The sequence below is a fragment of the Brassica napus genome, unplaced genomic scaffold (assembly GCF_020379485.1).
Source record: "Brassica napus cultivar Da-Ae unplaced genomic scaffold, Da-Ae ScsIHWf_2614;HRSCAF=3363, whole genome shotgun sequence".
NCBI lineage: Eukaryota > Viridiplantae > Streptophyta > Magnoliopsida > Brassicales > Brassicaceae > Brassica > Brassica napus.
This window is the reverse complement of record NW_026015916.1, coordinates 54,282-69,343: the sequence shown is the minus strand read 5'-3', so window position 1 is coordinate 69,343 and position 15,062 is coordinate 54,282. Positions and strand designations below refer to the sequence as shown.

General features: G+C 41.2%; 2 protein-coding genes and 2 pseudogenes across 3 annotated transcripts; 2 read left to right on the top strand and 2 right to left on the bottom strand.

The window, feature by feature from the left end:
• The first annotated feature begins 310 nt into the window (after positions 1-310).
• LOC125601574 lies at positions 311-1,466 on the top strand (annotated as a pseudogene).
• Positions 1,467-6,626: 5,160 nt separating this feature from the next.
• LOC125601573 lies at positions 6,627-8,911 on the top strand. The gene is made up of 2 exons (XM_048773677.1): positions 6,627-7,746; positions 8,107-8,911. Exons 1-2 carry the CDS (start codon positions 6,627-6,629, stop codon positions 8,586-8,588), a joined length of 1,602 nt encoding a protein of 533 aa, XP_048629634.1. The 3' UTR covers positions 8,589-8,911.
• Positions 8,790-11,786, bottom strand: LOC125601566 (annotated as a pseudogene).
• Positions 11,787-12,304: 518 nt separating this feature from the next.
• Positions 12,305-14,968, bottom strand: LOC125601572 (secretory carrier-associated membrane protein 4-like). Of its 2 annotated transcripts, none has more exons than XM_048773675.1 (12): positions 14,779-14,968; positions 14,492-14,578; positions 14,369-14,431; positions 14,134-14,167; positions 13,898-14,020; positions 13,750-13,812; positions 13,590-13,683; positions 13,450-13,495; positions 13,278-13,345; positions 12,898-12,946; positions 12,741-12,806; positions 12,305-12,627 (listed from the first exon to the last, which is right to left on the bottom strand). In XM_048773675.1, exons 1-12 carry the CDS (start codon positions 14,842-14,844, stop codon positions 12,595-12,597), a joined length of 792 nt encoding a protein of 263 aa, XP_048629632.1. In that variant the 5' UTR covers positions 14,845-14,968; the 3' UTR covers positions 12,305-12,594. The 2 variants fall into 2 exon arrangements, with proteins under 2 accessions (XP_048629632.1, XP_048629633.1); XM_048773676.1 differs by having other exon boundaries at positions 14,519-14,578; positions 14,779-14,960.
• Positions 14,969-15,062: the final 94 nt, after the last annotated feature.

Sequence of the window (15,062 nt, the reverse complement as noted above, 5' to 3'; positions counted from 1 at the left end):
GAAAAACAAAAATGAAAAACTAAACAAACTAAACACAAACAAAAGTCAACACCTAAAAGCATCCTCATTAGTGAACTTATGAGGGATTTACACAGATTCTAAAAAAAAGAAAAATTAAAATAATGAACAGTGATGAAACTGTTTTTCCCCAGCTCTTCCCAGTGAACCTGTGTGTCTGACAGGTTCATCACTGTTTCATGGATCTTACAGCACGTGACGGTCTGCGATTAATTTTTTTTTTTTTTGTAAATTAAAAAAAATTAATAATAAAATATTATTGATAGGGATGCTCTAAGTTTACATAATAGCAATGGCAGCTTCAGGATCAGACCGAGACTCTGGTAACAACGCAATACACCACAAGACCCTAGCGGAATCGAAATTCAACAGCGGCGACTTGACTTCAGCTCTGAATCACGCGCGTAAAGCTCTCGCCTTGTTTCCGGACACGGAAGGTGTATCCTCCATGGTCACCGCCTCCGACGGAGATACGCCGGAGTGGTACAAGATTCTGAAGGTAGAGCCTTTTTCTCACATCGATACTATAAAGGAACAGTATAGGAAGCTAGCTTTGGTGTTGCGTCCTGATGAGAATCCGTATGCGGGGTGTGAGGAAGGGTTTAGGCTTGTGAATGAGGCTTTTGAGGTTTTGTCTGATAAGGTTAGGAGGAGTGAGTATGATATGAAGTTGAGGATTAGGTTCAGGGCGAGATTGGTGCTTGTGATGGTGAAACGTCGACGTTTTCGAATGGAGCTTGTTCTTCCAAGATTATAACTTATACTAGGAGGAGGAAGCGTGTTGGTGAGGGTAATGAGAGCTTGAGAAGAGTGAGTGAGGGAGGGGAGACGAGAGAGGAGGAAGCAAAAGCTTTAGATAGACATGAGAGGTTGGATGAAGAAGATGAAGGGATGATGACTCTAGCTGAAATGCAATCAGTGTTAAAGAGAAAGAAACCGAAGGTGAAGATCACTGAGAGAAGTAGCACTATAGTCTCTAGAGAAGAACATGACATATCTTCAGGTGATGAAACTTTGATGGAGATGAGTACTAACAAGGAGAAAGAAGCTTTAAAGAATAAGAGTAATAAAAAGAAGAAGAAGACGAACCGCAAGGAGTTAAGTGAGGTAGTGGATTTAGAATACGTGTCAGGGGTTAATAGGAAGAGGGATCGTGGTAAGTTAAACCAAGAAAACTACATGGCACTGGCAGACGAGGATTGTGAATTGTATGATTTTGATAAAGACAGGATGCCTAGAAGCTTCAAGAAAGGGCAGGTTTGGGCGGTGTACGATGGTGGTGATGATGAGAAAATGCCTCGGAGTTACTGTTTGGTAAGTGAAGTCGTATCTTTGAACCCTTTAAGGTATGGATCACTTGGTTAGATTTTGAGAGTGAGAAACTGATCTCTTGGGTGAAGATCAGTTCTTGTGGGAGTGATAGAGTCTTGATATCCCAAACTCTATAACTCTTCTTATTGATCTCTCAACACACCAATTACAAGATAGACAGAGATTACAAGATAACTAGAAGCTGATAAAGTGAATCTCAGGTTAGGATCTCATGGCGATCTCAACCCGAAGACTCATCACGATCTCATGGCGATCGTGAGGAAGGAAGACTCATGGCGTCTCACTCTTTCTACAACATCAGCATCCCTCTCTTCTTCGATCAAGCTCTCTATTTATACTCCATCTTCTTCCTTCTCTATTTGCCTCAGCTATTCCAACTGCAAAGCCTCTTATCCAACTAGAGTCTCTTATCCCTTTATTTATTGTCCACATCAACAGTTCATTTGGCTTCTCCACTTAAGTACCTATCAATACTTTCCCCTTTGAAACAAGCTTGCCCACAAGCTTGTATGGAAAGAAACCACTGAACAAATGACTCATGATCATGTTGGTCTCTTTTCTCTTGTTGACTCCAATACTTCAACAGTTAGCTAAGCTGAGCACATGAACCTTCTCTCTATACTTGAACATCCATGACTTGGGCAATTTACTTCTCCACCTTTGTTGCATCACCTTACTGTCTCTGTGGACATGCCAGCCACTCCACAAAACGTGAGCACAGCAAGTATATACACCCTGAATCAACCTCCCTGTCTCTTTATTTTTCTGATTTTCAACTAAACCAGCCATCTCAGAAGAACAAGTAGAGTTACCCTTGCTTCTCCAGCGATGCCATAGAAAATAAGAACTGCTCCAAAGACACCACTCAATGTGTAATAACAGAGCATGCACTTGTTTCATTCTTTCTTTGTATTTGAACATCCATGTTTTGTAATTCCTCTTCCATTTCAGCTTCTGTTGTACCCAAACTTGTAGTCTATATCTCCTGATAGACATCAGTAACACAGCTCTTCTCTCTTTATGTAACTGAAGATTCACCACTTGTATCCACCATAGTGTGCTTGGTGCTGTCGTTTCTTTATGCTTACCAACACTTATCTCGAAAATATAATACCCGGTTACTGTTGAAAACCACACAATCAACACTTTTAACCTCCACAACCACTTCAGTATCCTCTTGTATACTCTCGCCCTTGAAATCAAGCTTGCCCTCAAGCTTACACAGAAGAAAATGATAAGGGATCTCTGCCATTCTGGTCTTGTATCTGCCACTGACATTGTGAGATCAGAGCAAACCCATCGCCACTCAACTCCTCTATGTTCCAGAAACAAACTGAAACGATTGTGATCCCTCATTGACATGATCCTCTTCTTAACATCAGATACTGCAGAAATTTTCTCCGCAACCGCATGCTCCAACACACACGCTAAAACCGAAACTGGTCTGAACCATTTAAATCGCCATTTGTGCTTCAGATGAAAATTGACGTCACCAAGAAGAAACTGTATTAAGCTTCGTGCGTCATATTTCCAGAAACGTTCGTATAGCCATGACGTATCTTGCTTACGCAGAACTTTGACATTCTTCTGCGCTAACATTCTCCTGCCTAAAACAAACTCTGTAGCATCATTCTCATCAGCCAGCTGGTCCACACAACCTTCCGAATCTGACACTGGTTTGAAGTGTTTCACTCTCCATTTGTGCTTCACGTGGTACTTCAAAACACCAAGAAGCAACTGTATTACGTACTTTGAATCCTGCCTCATCGTCACCGTAAGAAGCTTTTTCTGGTCCTTTTCGTCAATGACTTGGTTTGAATCCATTTGTAACATGATTCTCATCAGATTCAATAGTTTATACTTGAATTTCCGAGTTTTTAAGCACTTCCTCTCCCGCTTTTTACTTGGAACCCGTCGCAACCTCTGACCACACAGCCTACAGACACAAGCATTCTTCACATTCTCTGCATCAATAATCACAGTGCCCCCCAGAAATTTCACTGAATCACTCTCTTTGAAAACTGGTGGTGGTGAATATATCTGCTGGACCAGTTGCTCCTGCAATGAATCCATGTTCTGTTCAAGTGGAATCAGTGTATCGTCCGTAACCAATACTACTGCTTCTTTTAGAGACTCTGAACGTGAAGCTCTCTGGAGCATTATAGCTGGTGACGAGCAATCAGGGACAAGACAATCATTCGACACCAAACCAGTCTCATGAACAGATTTTTTACTTGAATTCATTCGGTCAGTTAGCTTCTCTTCAACCAGAGAAAATTTTGAAACTGTCTCCAGAGATGAATCAAACTGCTCCACACAAGAATTTGCTGATATCTCAAGTTTTACACCAGCCTGATGCTCCATCTCCTGAAGCGACGCAGGCTTAAGCTCTACTTCTGCCTCTTGAGCAGCCTCTGACCTTGAAACATGCCAATCACTAGAACTCACAGACACACCATCAACAGTCGCTAATGCCATCAACTTCACCATATCTGGCCCATCCAGAGACATCTCTGCAACTAATTTCTCCTCCTGAGCTGCAATACATAGTGATTTTGACACCTGCTCTGCTTCTTTCTCTGTACTTAGTTCGTCCTCATGACCAGTCTCAGCAAAAACATCTTTCTCGAGTATTGTATCAGATTGTACAGAAACTTCTGCAGCAGGGACAGTCTGTATCACCATATCTCTTTCATGAACCGTCTCGGAATCTAAAGCTGGCTGAATCAAATCTGACAGAGAACAGTTCCTCACTACTCCAGTCTCATGAACAATGGCATTGTGTGAGGTTGATTCATCCGTGAAAGTTATATCACCAGAATCACCTGAACACAGTCGGGAACGTCGTCGCTTGTCTGCTTCCCACTCCAAGAAAGCTTTGTGGCCTCTATCATAACTAGCTTTCATTCTGATCTTCTCTGGATCATCATCAGCGCCAAATTGCCACAACAACGTTTCTTTCATATGTTTCCAGCTTCTAATAGGCCTCAAAGAATCGATACCACTAATGTACCTCTCAGCTTCATCCACAATGAATCCATAAGCCATGTGTAACTTCTCGAAGTCAGTGAGTCCCTTCCGAGCAAAGTAATGCTCCATCCACGAAATCCACTGCCTCAAGTCGACATCCGGAAACACTGGAACCGTAACGATTCCCATGACTGCGCTTGAATCCTCTCCAATCGTTGCGATCTGCTTCTCCAAGAATCCAATCGCTCTGCCGTCGCCTTATCGTTTCGCGTCACCAACGGATTTCTCTGCATCGTCTTGTTCGCATCATCTCTGGAAACTCCGCGATTTCCGTAACTTCCGTAATCTTCGCATCGTTCGTGAAACTCAATAGCGCCTCCGACGAATCCAGCAACAAAACCATCGCTTCCCTTGATTCTTACCGCCGATTCACCGAACTTCATCATCACCGTAACACCACCGCGTTAGCTTCGATCACAGTTTCACCGCACCAATGATAGAGTCTTGATATCCCAAACTCTATAACTCTTCTTATTGATCTCTCAACACACCAATTACAAGATAGACAGAGATTACAAGATAACTAGAAGCTGATAAAGTGAATCTCAGGTTAGGATCTCATGGCGATCTCAACCCGAAGACTCATCACGATCTCATGGCGATCGTGAGGAAGGAAGACTCATGGCGTCTCACTCTTTCTACAACATCAGCATCCCTCTCTTCTTCGATCAAGCTCTCTATTTATACTCCATCTTCTTCCTTCTCTATTTGCCTCAGCTATTCCAACTGCAAAGCCTCTTATCCAACTAGAGTCTCTTATCCCTTTATTTATTGTCCACATCAACAGTTCATTTGGCTTCTCCACTTAAGTACCTATCAATACTTTCCCCTTTGAAAACAAGCTTGCCCACAAGCTTGTATGGAAAGAAACCACTGAACAAATGACTCATGATCATGTTGGTCTCTTTTCTCTTGTTGACTCCAATACTTCAACAGTTAGCTAAGCTGAGCACATGAACCTTCTCTCTATACTTGAACATCCATGACTTGGGCAATTTACTTCTCCACCTTTGTTGCATCACCTTACTGTCTCTGTGGACATGCCAGCCACTCCACAAAACGTGAGCACAGCAAGTATATACACCCTGAATCAACCTCCCTGTCTCTTTATTTTTCTGATTTTCAACTAAACCAGCCATCTCAGAAGAACAAGTAGAGTTACCCTTGCTTCTCCAGCGATGCCATAGAAAATAAGAACTGCTCCAAAGACACCACTCAATGTGTAATAACAGAGCATGCACTTGTTTCATTCTTTCTTTGTATTTGAACATCCATGTTTTGTAATTCCTCTTCCATTTCAGCTTCTGTTGTACCCAAACTTGTAGTCTATATCTCCTGATAGACATCAGTAACACAGCTCTTCTCTCTTTATGTAACTGAAGATTCACCACTTGTATCCACCATAGTGTGCTTGGTGCTGTCGTTTCTTTATGCTTACCAACACTTATCTCGAAAATATAATACCCGGTTACTGTTGAAAACCACACAATCAACACTTTTAACCTCCACAACCACTTCAGTATCCTCTTGTATACTCTCGCCCTTGAAATCAAGCTTGCCCTCAAGCTTACACAGAAGAAACACGGATCTTCGAGCCATTGATTCCAGCCTGAGTCAGAAGACATGTTTATCCAAATCGAATTAGGAGAGTAATTTAATAAACATTCGATTCGAAACTGAACTTGAATCGTACCTTCAAATGCTTCAGTCATCGCCTCCCTCCCTCTCCTTGGAACCCTAATTTGTTTTGAGATCGGTTCCCCTTCTTCTGGAACTCTCTCTAATATAATAGCAACCGATTTTGTATCCGTTTCCCTCCCCTTGCATATTTTCCATATTACATCCCGCCTAGTCTTCCATATTTTACAAAATTGATTTGCAGAAAACCGATTTTTACAAAATCTAAAATTTTTGATTGGATTAAAAAATAAATTTTTGGAAAAACAAAAATGAAAAACTAAACAAACTAAACACAAACAAAAGTCAACACCTAAAAGCATCCTCATTAGTGAACTTATGAGGGATTTACACAGATTCTAAAAAAAAGAAAAATTAAAATAATGAACAGTGATGAAACTGTTTTTCCCCAGCTCTTCCCAGTGAACCTGTGTGTCTGACAGGTTCATCACTGTTTCATGGATCTTACAGCACGTGACGGTCTGCGATTAATTTTTTTTTTTTTGTAAATTAAAAAAATTAATAATAAAATATTATTGATAGGGATGCTCTAAGTTTACATAATAGCAATGGCAGCTTCAGGATCAGACCGAGACTCTGGTAACAACGCAATACACCACAAGACCCTAGCGGAATCGAAATTCAACAGCGGCGACTTGACTTCAGCTCTGAATCACGCGCGTAAAGCTCTCGCCTTGTTTCCGGACACGGAAGGTGTATCCTCCATGGTCACCGCCTCCGACGGAGATACGCCGGAGTGGTACAAGATTCTGAAGGTAGAGCCTTTTTCTCACATCGATACTATAAAGGAACAGTATAGGAAGCTAGCTTTGGTGTTGCGTCCTGATGAGAATCCGTATGCGGGGTGTGAGGAAGGGTTTAGGCTTGTGAATGAGGCTTTTGAGGTTTTGTCTGATAAGGTTAGGAGGAGTGAGTATGATATGAAGTTGAGGATTAGGGTTCAGGGCGAGATTGGTGCTTGTGATGGTGAAACGTCGACGTTTTCGAATGGAGCTTGTTCTTCCAAGATTATAACTTATACTAGGAGGAGGAAGCGTGTTGGTGAGGGTAATGAGAGCTTGAGAAGAGTGAGTGAGGGAGGGGAGACGAGAGAGGAGGAAGCAAAAGCTTTAGATAGACATGAGAGGTTGGATGAAGAAGATGAAGGGATGATGACTCTAGCTGAAATGCAATCAGTGTTAAAGAGAAAGAAACCGAAGGTGAAGATCACTGAGAGAAGTAGCACTATAGTCTCTAGAGAAGAACATGACATATCTTCAGGTGATGAAACTTTGATGGAGATGAGTACTAACAAGGAGAAAGAAGCTTTAAAGAATAAGAGTAATAAAAAGAAGAAGAAGACGAACCGCAAGGAGTTAAGTGAGGTAGTGGATTTAGAATACGTGTCAGGGGTTAATAGGAAGAGGGATCGTGGTAAGTTAAACCAAGAAAACTACATGGCACTGGCAGACGAGGATTGTGAATTGTATGATTTTGATAAAGACAGGATGCCTAGAAGCTTCAAGAAAGGGCAGGTTTGGGCGGTGTACGATGGTGGTGATGATGAGAAAATGCCTCGGAGTTACTGTTTGGTAAGTGAAGTCGTATCTTTGAACCCTTTTAAGGTATGGATCACTTGGTTAGATTTTGAGAGTGAGAAACTGATCTCTTGGGTGAAGATCAGTTCTTGTGGGAGTGATAGAGTCTTGATATCCCAAACTCTATAACTCTTCTTATTGATCTCTCAACACACCAATTACAAGATAGACAGAGATTACAAGATAACTAGAAGCTGATAAAGTGAATCTCAGGTTAGGATCTCATGGCGATCTCAACCCGAAGACTCATCACGATCTCATGGCGATCGTGAGGAAGGAAGACTCATGGCGTCTCACTCTTTCTACAACATCAGCATCCCTCTCTTCTTCGATCAAGCTCTCTATTTATACTCCATCTTCTTCCTTCTCTATTTGCCTCAGCTATTCCAACTGCAAAGCCTCTTATCCAACTAGAGTCTCTTATCCCTTTATTTATTGTCCACATCAACAGTTCATTTGGCTTCTCCACTTAAGTACCTATCAGGGAGGTTCAGGGTTTCAGAGAAAGCTTTGGTTGAACAAGCGAAACCGTTCTCTCACGTTGTCAACTGCGAGAGGGTTGCACGAGAAGTATACCAGATATATCCTAGGAAAGGCTCGGTTTGGGCTGTTTACTCTGAGATAAACTCTGGTCTTCAGAGGAGAAAGACCAGACGCTATGAGATTGTTGTGTGTTTGACTATGTATAGCGATGCGTATGGCTTGAGTGTAGCCTATTTGGAGAAGGTTAACGAGGAGTCTAGCAACTTGTTCAAGAGACGGGATTACGGGTGTAATGCGGTCAGGTGGGTTGAGAAAGATGATGTTGCGGCCTTGCTCTCTCATCAGATTCCGGCTAAGAAGCTGCCGGAAGATCAAGCTGGAGCTGGTTCGAGAGAGTCTTGGGTGCTTGATCTTGCTTCTGTTCCTCCTGGTTTGGTTGCTGCCACTTAGTAAACATAGAGAGGCTTCTTCTTTTCTTTTGCTTCTACTTATCATGCATGATAGTAAGCAAAAGAGGATGGTGTGTAGACCATTTTTGGTTTCTCTTAAAATATGTGAAGATTCTGATCAATGAGGTAAAAAAAAAAATTACAAGAAAGGGACTAAGATCTAAATCATATGGATCATCAATCATGTTGTTGGATAAAACTCTTATGATGATTTTTCGATGTTCAGTGCGGATTTAATAGACTGCAATTCATGAAGAACATCTTGAACTCCTTGGCTCAAAACTTCGAATTGTTGTTTTGGTATTTGATACATCACTTCACCCCCTTCACCTACGTGTTCCTCTAACTTCATTATCTCGCTCATAGCCTTCAATGTGTTCATCATCGCTTCGTCTCCTCCTTTGCTGCTGAGTCGAGTTTCTTGTTTGGTATGAGCTTTGATTCGTTGATCAGCAGCATTTCTCTTCTTGAGAGCAGGTGGGGCTTTAGATATTGAACTCTGATGCGAGGTAATAGCTTTTGGGGATGACTTTTTGCTTGTTAAAGGAGAAACAGAAGAAGATGATGAACCCTTTGGTCCTTTTGAAGCTTGTGGTCTTGGTGACTTAACGGGTAATGCTTTTGGTCTTATTACATGAGAACCTGCACTAGCTAGCAACAAGTTAGAAACAAACAAAAGCGCGTCATAATGAGTCAATGAGATAGAGCAGTTATAACATAATCATTTACTTTTAGAGGTTTGCTTTTGAGAGAGTGACTGTTGAGTCTTTGGTGAGCTAGCAGCTGAACCGGGAAGTAGAATATTCACATGGCTATGAGCCTTTATCTCCTGCGAGACCCTTGGTCCTGGTCCTCCTTTACGTTCTTTGGCTTCATCCACTGATCTTCCTGGAGTCTTTGTCAACTTAGACAATGGCTTCTTGACCAATTCAACCTTCTTCAAAGGCTTCGCTTTCTCCGAACCTGTGAGACTCTTTGCAGAGCTGCTTTTATCACTCACCGTCTTTAAACTCCCTCCCTTCAACTCTGCTTTTGATCCTACTGTTTTAGAGGTTCTTGGAGGAGAAGATTTAACCATTGTTGTTGTTGAAGTTGTCGTCTCTGTGGGTTTCTCTTTCAGAACCTTATGTGTACTTCTCTTAGCCATGGCCTGTAGAGTAGTAACAGACTGTTTCCACCATCTTATATACTTAACCGTAACATCAGCTCGCCGGAGCCTAGACGGAATGTAAATCATTTCATCTGTAATCGGCCTTATATAATCCTTCCAAGCCAGCTCCGGCGACTCCGTCAGCACCACGGGGACTACTCCAGGAACATCTTGATCATAACCAAACTGCAACGCCACACGGTGAGGATAATAAGGCTCAATGCAGTTCAAACCCACCAGCTTAGAGCATCTCAAACACCGACCAAACGCTACAATGTCTTCATCCTCCAAAGACACCCAACAGTCATCTTCTAAGTAGAACTTAGGAGACTTAAAGTTCTTCAAAGGTTTTGTGTACGGACGGTGATGGAAACTCTCTTTAGCGGAATCAAGAACGGTTCGGATACTTTTGAGACTCTGGTTTGCCTCTTGACCACCGCCGTGATGGTGCCATAGAGCCATTCTTGGCTCGTGAGGCTTTAGCTGGCTAGGCTGGCCAGGTGGCCGCACGTCCATGAACCTCTCCCTAGCCCACACTTGCACAAACTGAAACGGGGATGTAGCAGTGACCACCGTTTCTTCCTCTCCGGAGCCACCAACGAGCTGTTTCTTCAAAACTCCAAGACTGCTGTAGATCCCGGCAAGAACCGCAGGAGCAAGCGCAAGCCTAACACCTCTAGCGAGCTGAACCGCAGCTGCAAAGAGCTTCTCCCTCACGAGATCACCTGAATTAACAAAGTGGAGTTAGCCTAGTGGTTGAAAGTTGAAACCAATGTTCAAAAAAAAAGTCGCAAAAAGGTAACTAGGCACTTTGTAAATTACTAGCTATTATACAAGTGTTAATGAAATATTGATTTATTATATTTTTCTTACATAGATATAAAATATTTTAGTTTTGTTGTTTAATTATAAAATTATGTTGATGAGTTATCAAAATTAAATATTCAAAACTAAAAATTTGTACCAACCGTATTACTTAATTAAAAATATTTAGACTAATTTAAATCGATATTAACGGATCTAAAACAATGCGTATAAATCAAATTTTTAAATAAATATGATTGAGTTACCGATTTTTTGAACCATGGTTAAAACTCATATATATATTTCATAATAAGGATTTAAGGGATCATGAATTTAATTTTGGGTTTTTCCTCCTGAGGAGAATTAATTTAAAATAGTTCTAGAATATGTACATGCTTTTGGATTTAGAACCTCTAGGCATTTAAAGAAAACCTGAATTAGGGAAGACGAAACGTGAAAGCCAAGAAACCAAGAACGCCTCATGCTCAATCTCATTCCCAGAGTTCATCATCTCCATCATCCACAAACTAACGCAACATCTCCTCATCGAACTCGCCTCGATCTCACGCTTCGCTCTCTTCAACTTCTCCTCAACAGACTTCATCGAGTCTCGTTTCACCGAAGCCAAAACGTTGTTCCCTATAGCCGAGAACCCACCGAGAACGATCATATCCTCCAACGTCACCGTCGCTTCTCCCCAAGGGAACACGAATGAGTTAGTCTCTATGCACCATTTCTCCACCAGCGCCGTCATCAGATCGTCTTGCTTCGTTATCTGGTACCGCGACGCCATGATCGCGTCGTAGACTCCTGATCTACGCCACATCGTGGCGTTGGACTCGGCCATGGCGTTCACCCACTCGATCCAATTCACCGAGGGAGAGCCCCATCCGGAGAAGGAGAGTTTCTCTGGTTCTGACGTCACGAAGGCGTCGAGAGGAAGCTCGAAAACGTCGTCGTCTATGGAGGTTGTTGTGTGATTCAAGAAACGTGCCGTTCGGAGACCTTCGAATCTTCCTCCGTCGGGACACATCAGAGCTTGTCTGACTTGGACGATATGTTCATTGTCTTGATCTGAAGAACCTCGAGATTCCATGTGGTCGGAGAAATTTTCTAAGGCTTTGAATCGATCTGGGTATATCACAAAAGATAGAGAAAGAGAAATGTGGAACAGCTAGAAAAATTAATAACTTGGGATCTACGTTAGGGCTAACGACGGCGGACTCTGACTTTCGCGGTTTAAACGTTTATTTTTAGAAAAACAGTTAACAGCTTTATAACAGAACTTCACATATCAACGGTTATAGATTTGGCTACGTTCATCCAATGGCTACTAAAACTGCAACAGAGTTTTCAGTTTGTATGTGAACTTTTTTCTTTTTAAAATCTTTGTGGTACTTTAATAAGTCCATGAAACTAAGAATAAGACGATCGATCGACTTAAACTGAGATGATTTTCTTAATAAAATTATAAGTTGTTATCTACAAATAAAAATAATACATTCACAAATAAAGGACACATTTAATATAAAATATTTTGACAAATATCAGCAAAATTATTATTGATGAATTTTGATCTCTAAAGAAATTAAGATATTAAAGATCATATCGGTAAAAAGTTTGCGACAATCAAGTAGCTATCAGGTTCGGTTTAAAGTTCTAGCTTTTGTGCTTTCCTTCTATCTCTGTTTTAGTCTTACCTTTCCTTATAGAAGAAATGTTATTTTGTTTCGCCATCTGCTTAATTTGGAGTTTGGACTGCGTTTGTATATACAGCCTTGTTTGAATCACGATTGTACACTCTTTTGCAACCCCAAAAAGTTCAATCCTCAACAGAACAGAGATTATTTCTTTTACCACTGTCACTACTAACCGAAGAACACAGCACCACACAGTACAACAAAACTCAAACACAAAAACATACTATTATCACAGACAAGTGCACGAATGGTAATTACATTAGTAGATAGATGGTATAGTACTATAATCAAACCTTCTAAGGAGTGGTATCGTGGGAGCAGTGTGGTGGTATTTGCTCTAGTATATGCATTGTTTACTTGTTTCCCCTGAAGTAGATGTATATTTTCTGCAGATATCCCAACAATGGTGGAAACACGTTAAGGCAAGAACTTGGCTTATATGTTGGTTTCGTATCCATTAGCTGATATATAGAAGAACACGGAGTGATTATCACTTTACCTGGAGAACCCACAGACTGAGAAGCGCCTCCAAGCAGAAAAGACCGCAGCCGACAAAGTAGAAGATCTGCAGTAAGAATCAAAGTTAAGATAGGTTAATAGTTGGCTACAAAAAAACTGATCGGTGGTGAATATAGAAAGGATGCCAAGGTTAATACCCCGGCTAGTAAACTGTCTCTGACTACATCAATTGCTGCCAGCACACCCCTACAGATTGGAAGACAATGAGGATCACTTGTCGCAACACAGGCAGTTAGTTATTATACACAGACACATACTCTTGGACGAGGCTTCATGAGCCCTAAGGGTTTAGTTATAATACAGAGACACATAATGTTTCCAAATGACTGGTTAGTAGTCACACGACTACCTAAGATTCTTAGCTTTTCTAGTTCTCATCCTAAGTCATAATCGGCCTTTCTAATCTATCAGAACAACTTACAACTTCCCATGTGAGACACTTGTCAAAATAACTATACATGAAGCACTGCAAATCTTGAGAATGAGAAGAACTAGAGGAGCTATGTTTGAGACTTACGTAAATGATTGTCCACGGAAAATGATCGGAGGAGCAATGGCGGCAAATATGCAGAACCCGATATGAATCTGTTAAGAGGAAATATCAGTTATACAGAAAATAGAAAGTACACCTGCATAGAATGAAGATGAAAGGCGGATCTAGATATGAGAATTCTTTTCAATAAACTCACCAGGTAGAAGAAGAAAAACCAACCAAACTTCAAAGCGCTGTCAGTCCTGCAAGATGATAAGAAAAAATATTCAGTTATAGGCACAGTGCCAATATGATCCAGTCTAGGGAATAGTCAGATATAAGGGAAGGTATCATCACCTCATAGCTCGGTAGAGAGGCCTGTACCATAACAGATATGAAATTGGACATCCAAGCAGCGCATAGATCGTGGCAAGAAAAAAGATTTTGACACCTGCCATTAGGATTTTAGAACCATCATTCCAATCACAAACTTCATTCTATAGTAAAAAAGGCTCACCTCCGCCTTTAATCCAGCAGACTATCACAGCAATGACATTGAACACGAGACACAAAACTATACCTGAAAACTCGAACAGTAACAAGCCCATTAGTTCACTGTTTACACAGCTCCTAAACAGGATACAGTTGCAACTAATGAAACATACCCAACCAACTAGCAAATGCCAGATACTGAAGTTTCTGTGCATGAACTGGTATCTCGTTAGCAATGTCGTGGTGTATGATAGGGAAAAACGGTGGCCAGTTTTTATCGCTAGTCTTCACACCAGCTACGGACACAATTCGATGTTGTTTCATTAGCAAAAAAATCAGCACAATATTAAAAACAAATGAAAAAAAAAGTAGAGAGTGAGTCTCATGAAGTCAACTCATGTTGACTTACACTTGGCAACAGCATCTTCTCTTCGTTTAATATCCTGTGTGAGTCATGGATTAAAGAGTTTCATGAAAAAAAAATCAAACCAGCAAAGAATAAAAACTATTTATAGCATGTGCTACAGACTCAGTCAAACTAACGCTAATCTGGAACCAATTCGTCTATTTCAAAGATTGTTTTTCTATTCTAACTATTTTTGCTTTGTGATTTTCAATCAAGATCTTCGCGGTTTAATACTAACCGTTTCTCTCTTCTTAAGCTCAGATTCCCAATCAGAGAGCTCTCTCTGTTTCTTGGAAGAGTCCTACACCAATTCACACATTAGATTCATTCCAGAGAAACGAAAGTGAGAGTGTTCACTTACATTCACTGTATCCAAAGGAATATCGACCGTAGCATCAACGTTAAACGGCCTAGATGCCACAGGCCTTCCAGCGCCGCCACCTCCTTTCTGTAAAGCACAAACATACACTCAGAGCCAATTGATACAACTACAAATTCCATTTCGAGATCTAAGATCATTTAACACTCTCGTGATTGAACATATGAAACTCAAATCTACATAACCAGCACGCGGATCGTGAATTTGAAAGGCAAGCTCATCCAGAAATAGAAAGGCTGAGAGTAAGGAAGATGGAGGAGGAGGTTTACCGAGAAGGGATTGACGATTTCGTCTTCTTCTTCATCGAAGGGATTGGGATCGTGGTGGCGATTCATTTGTTCAGTTCAGATCCGATGCAGCAGAAGAAAGAAAGGAAGTATAAATGAAGCAAACAAAGTCCCACCACCAACCGACCGACGACGAAGACTCTTCTCCTCTACGCTTTCTCTTTTCTTCTTCACAACGCTAGCGGTTTCAAACCACCTGTATTTACGATATTGCCACCACACACGGGCTTTTCGGATCCGTTTAGCAGCCCAACTACCCAAAAGAA

Bases quoted from the DNA above. Each gene is read 5' to 3' on its own strand.
- LOC125601572 (XM_048773675.1), bottom strand. From the start codon at position 14,844: ATGAATCGCCACCACGATCCCAATCCCTTCGATGAAGAAGAAGACGAA. The intron at 13,496-13,589 runs GTGATGATACCT...ATCATCTTGCAG, and splicing joins CCTCTCTACCGAGCTATGAG to GACTGACAGCGCTTTGAAGT. The intron at 12,947-13,277 runs GTAAGTCTCAAA...TCCAATCTGTAG, and splicing joins TTCCGTGGACAATCATTTAC to GGGTGTGCTGGCAGCAATTG.
- LOC125601573 (XM_048773677.1), top strand. From the start codon at position 6,627: ATGGCAGCTTCAGGATCAGACCGAGACTCTGGTAACAACGCAATACAC. The intron at 7,747-8,106 runs GTGGGAGTGATA...CCACATCAACAG, and splicing joins TTGGGTGAAGATCAGTTCTT to TTCATTTGGCTTCTCCACTT.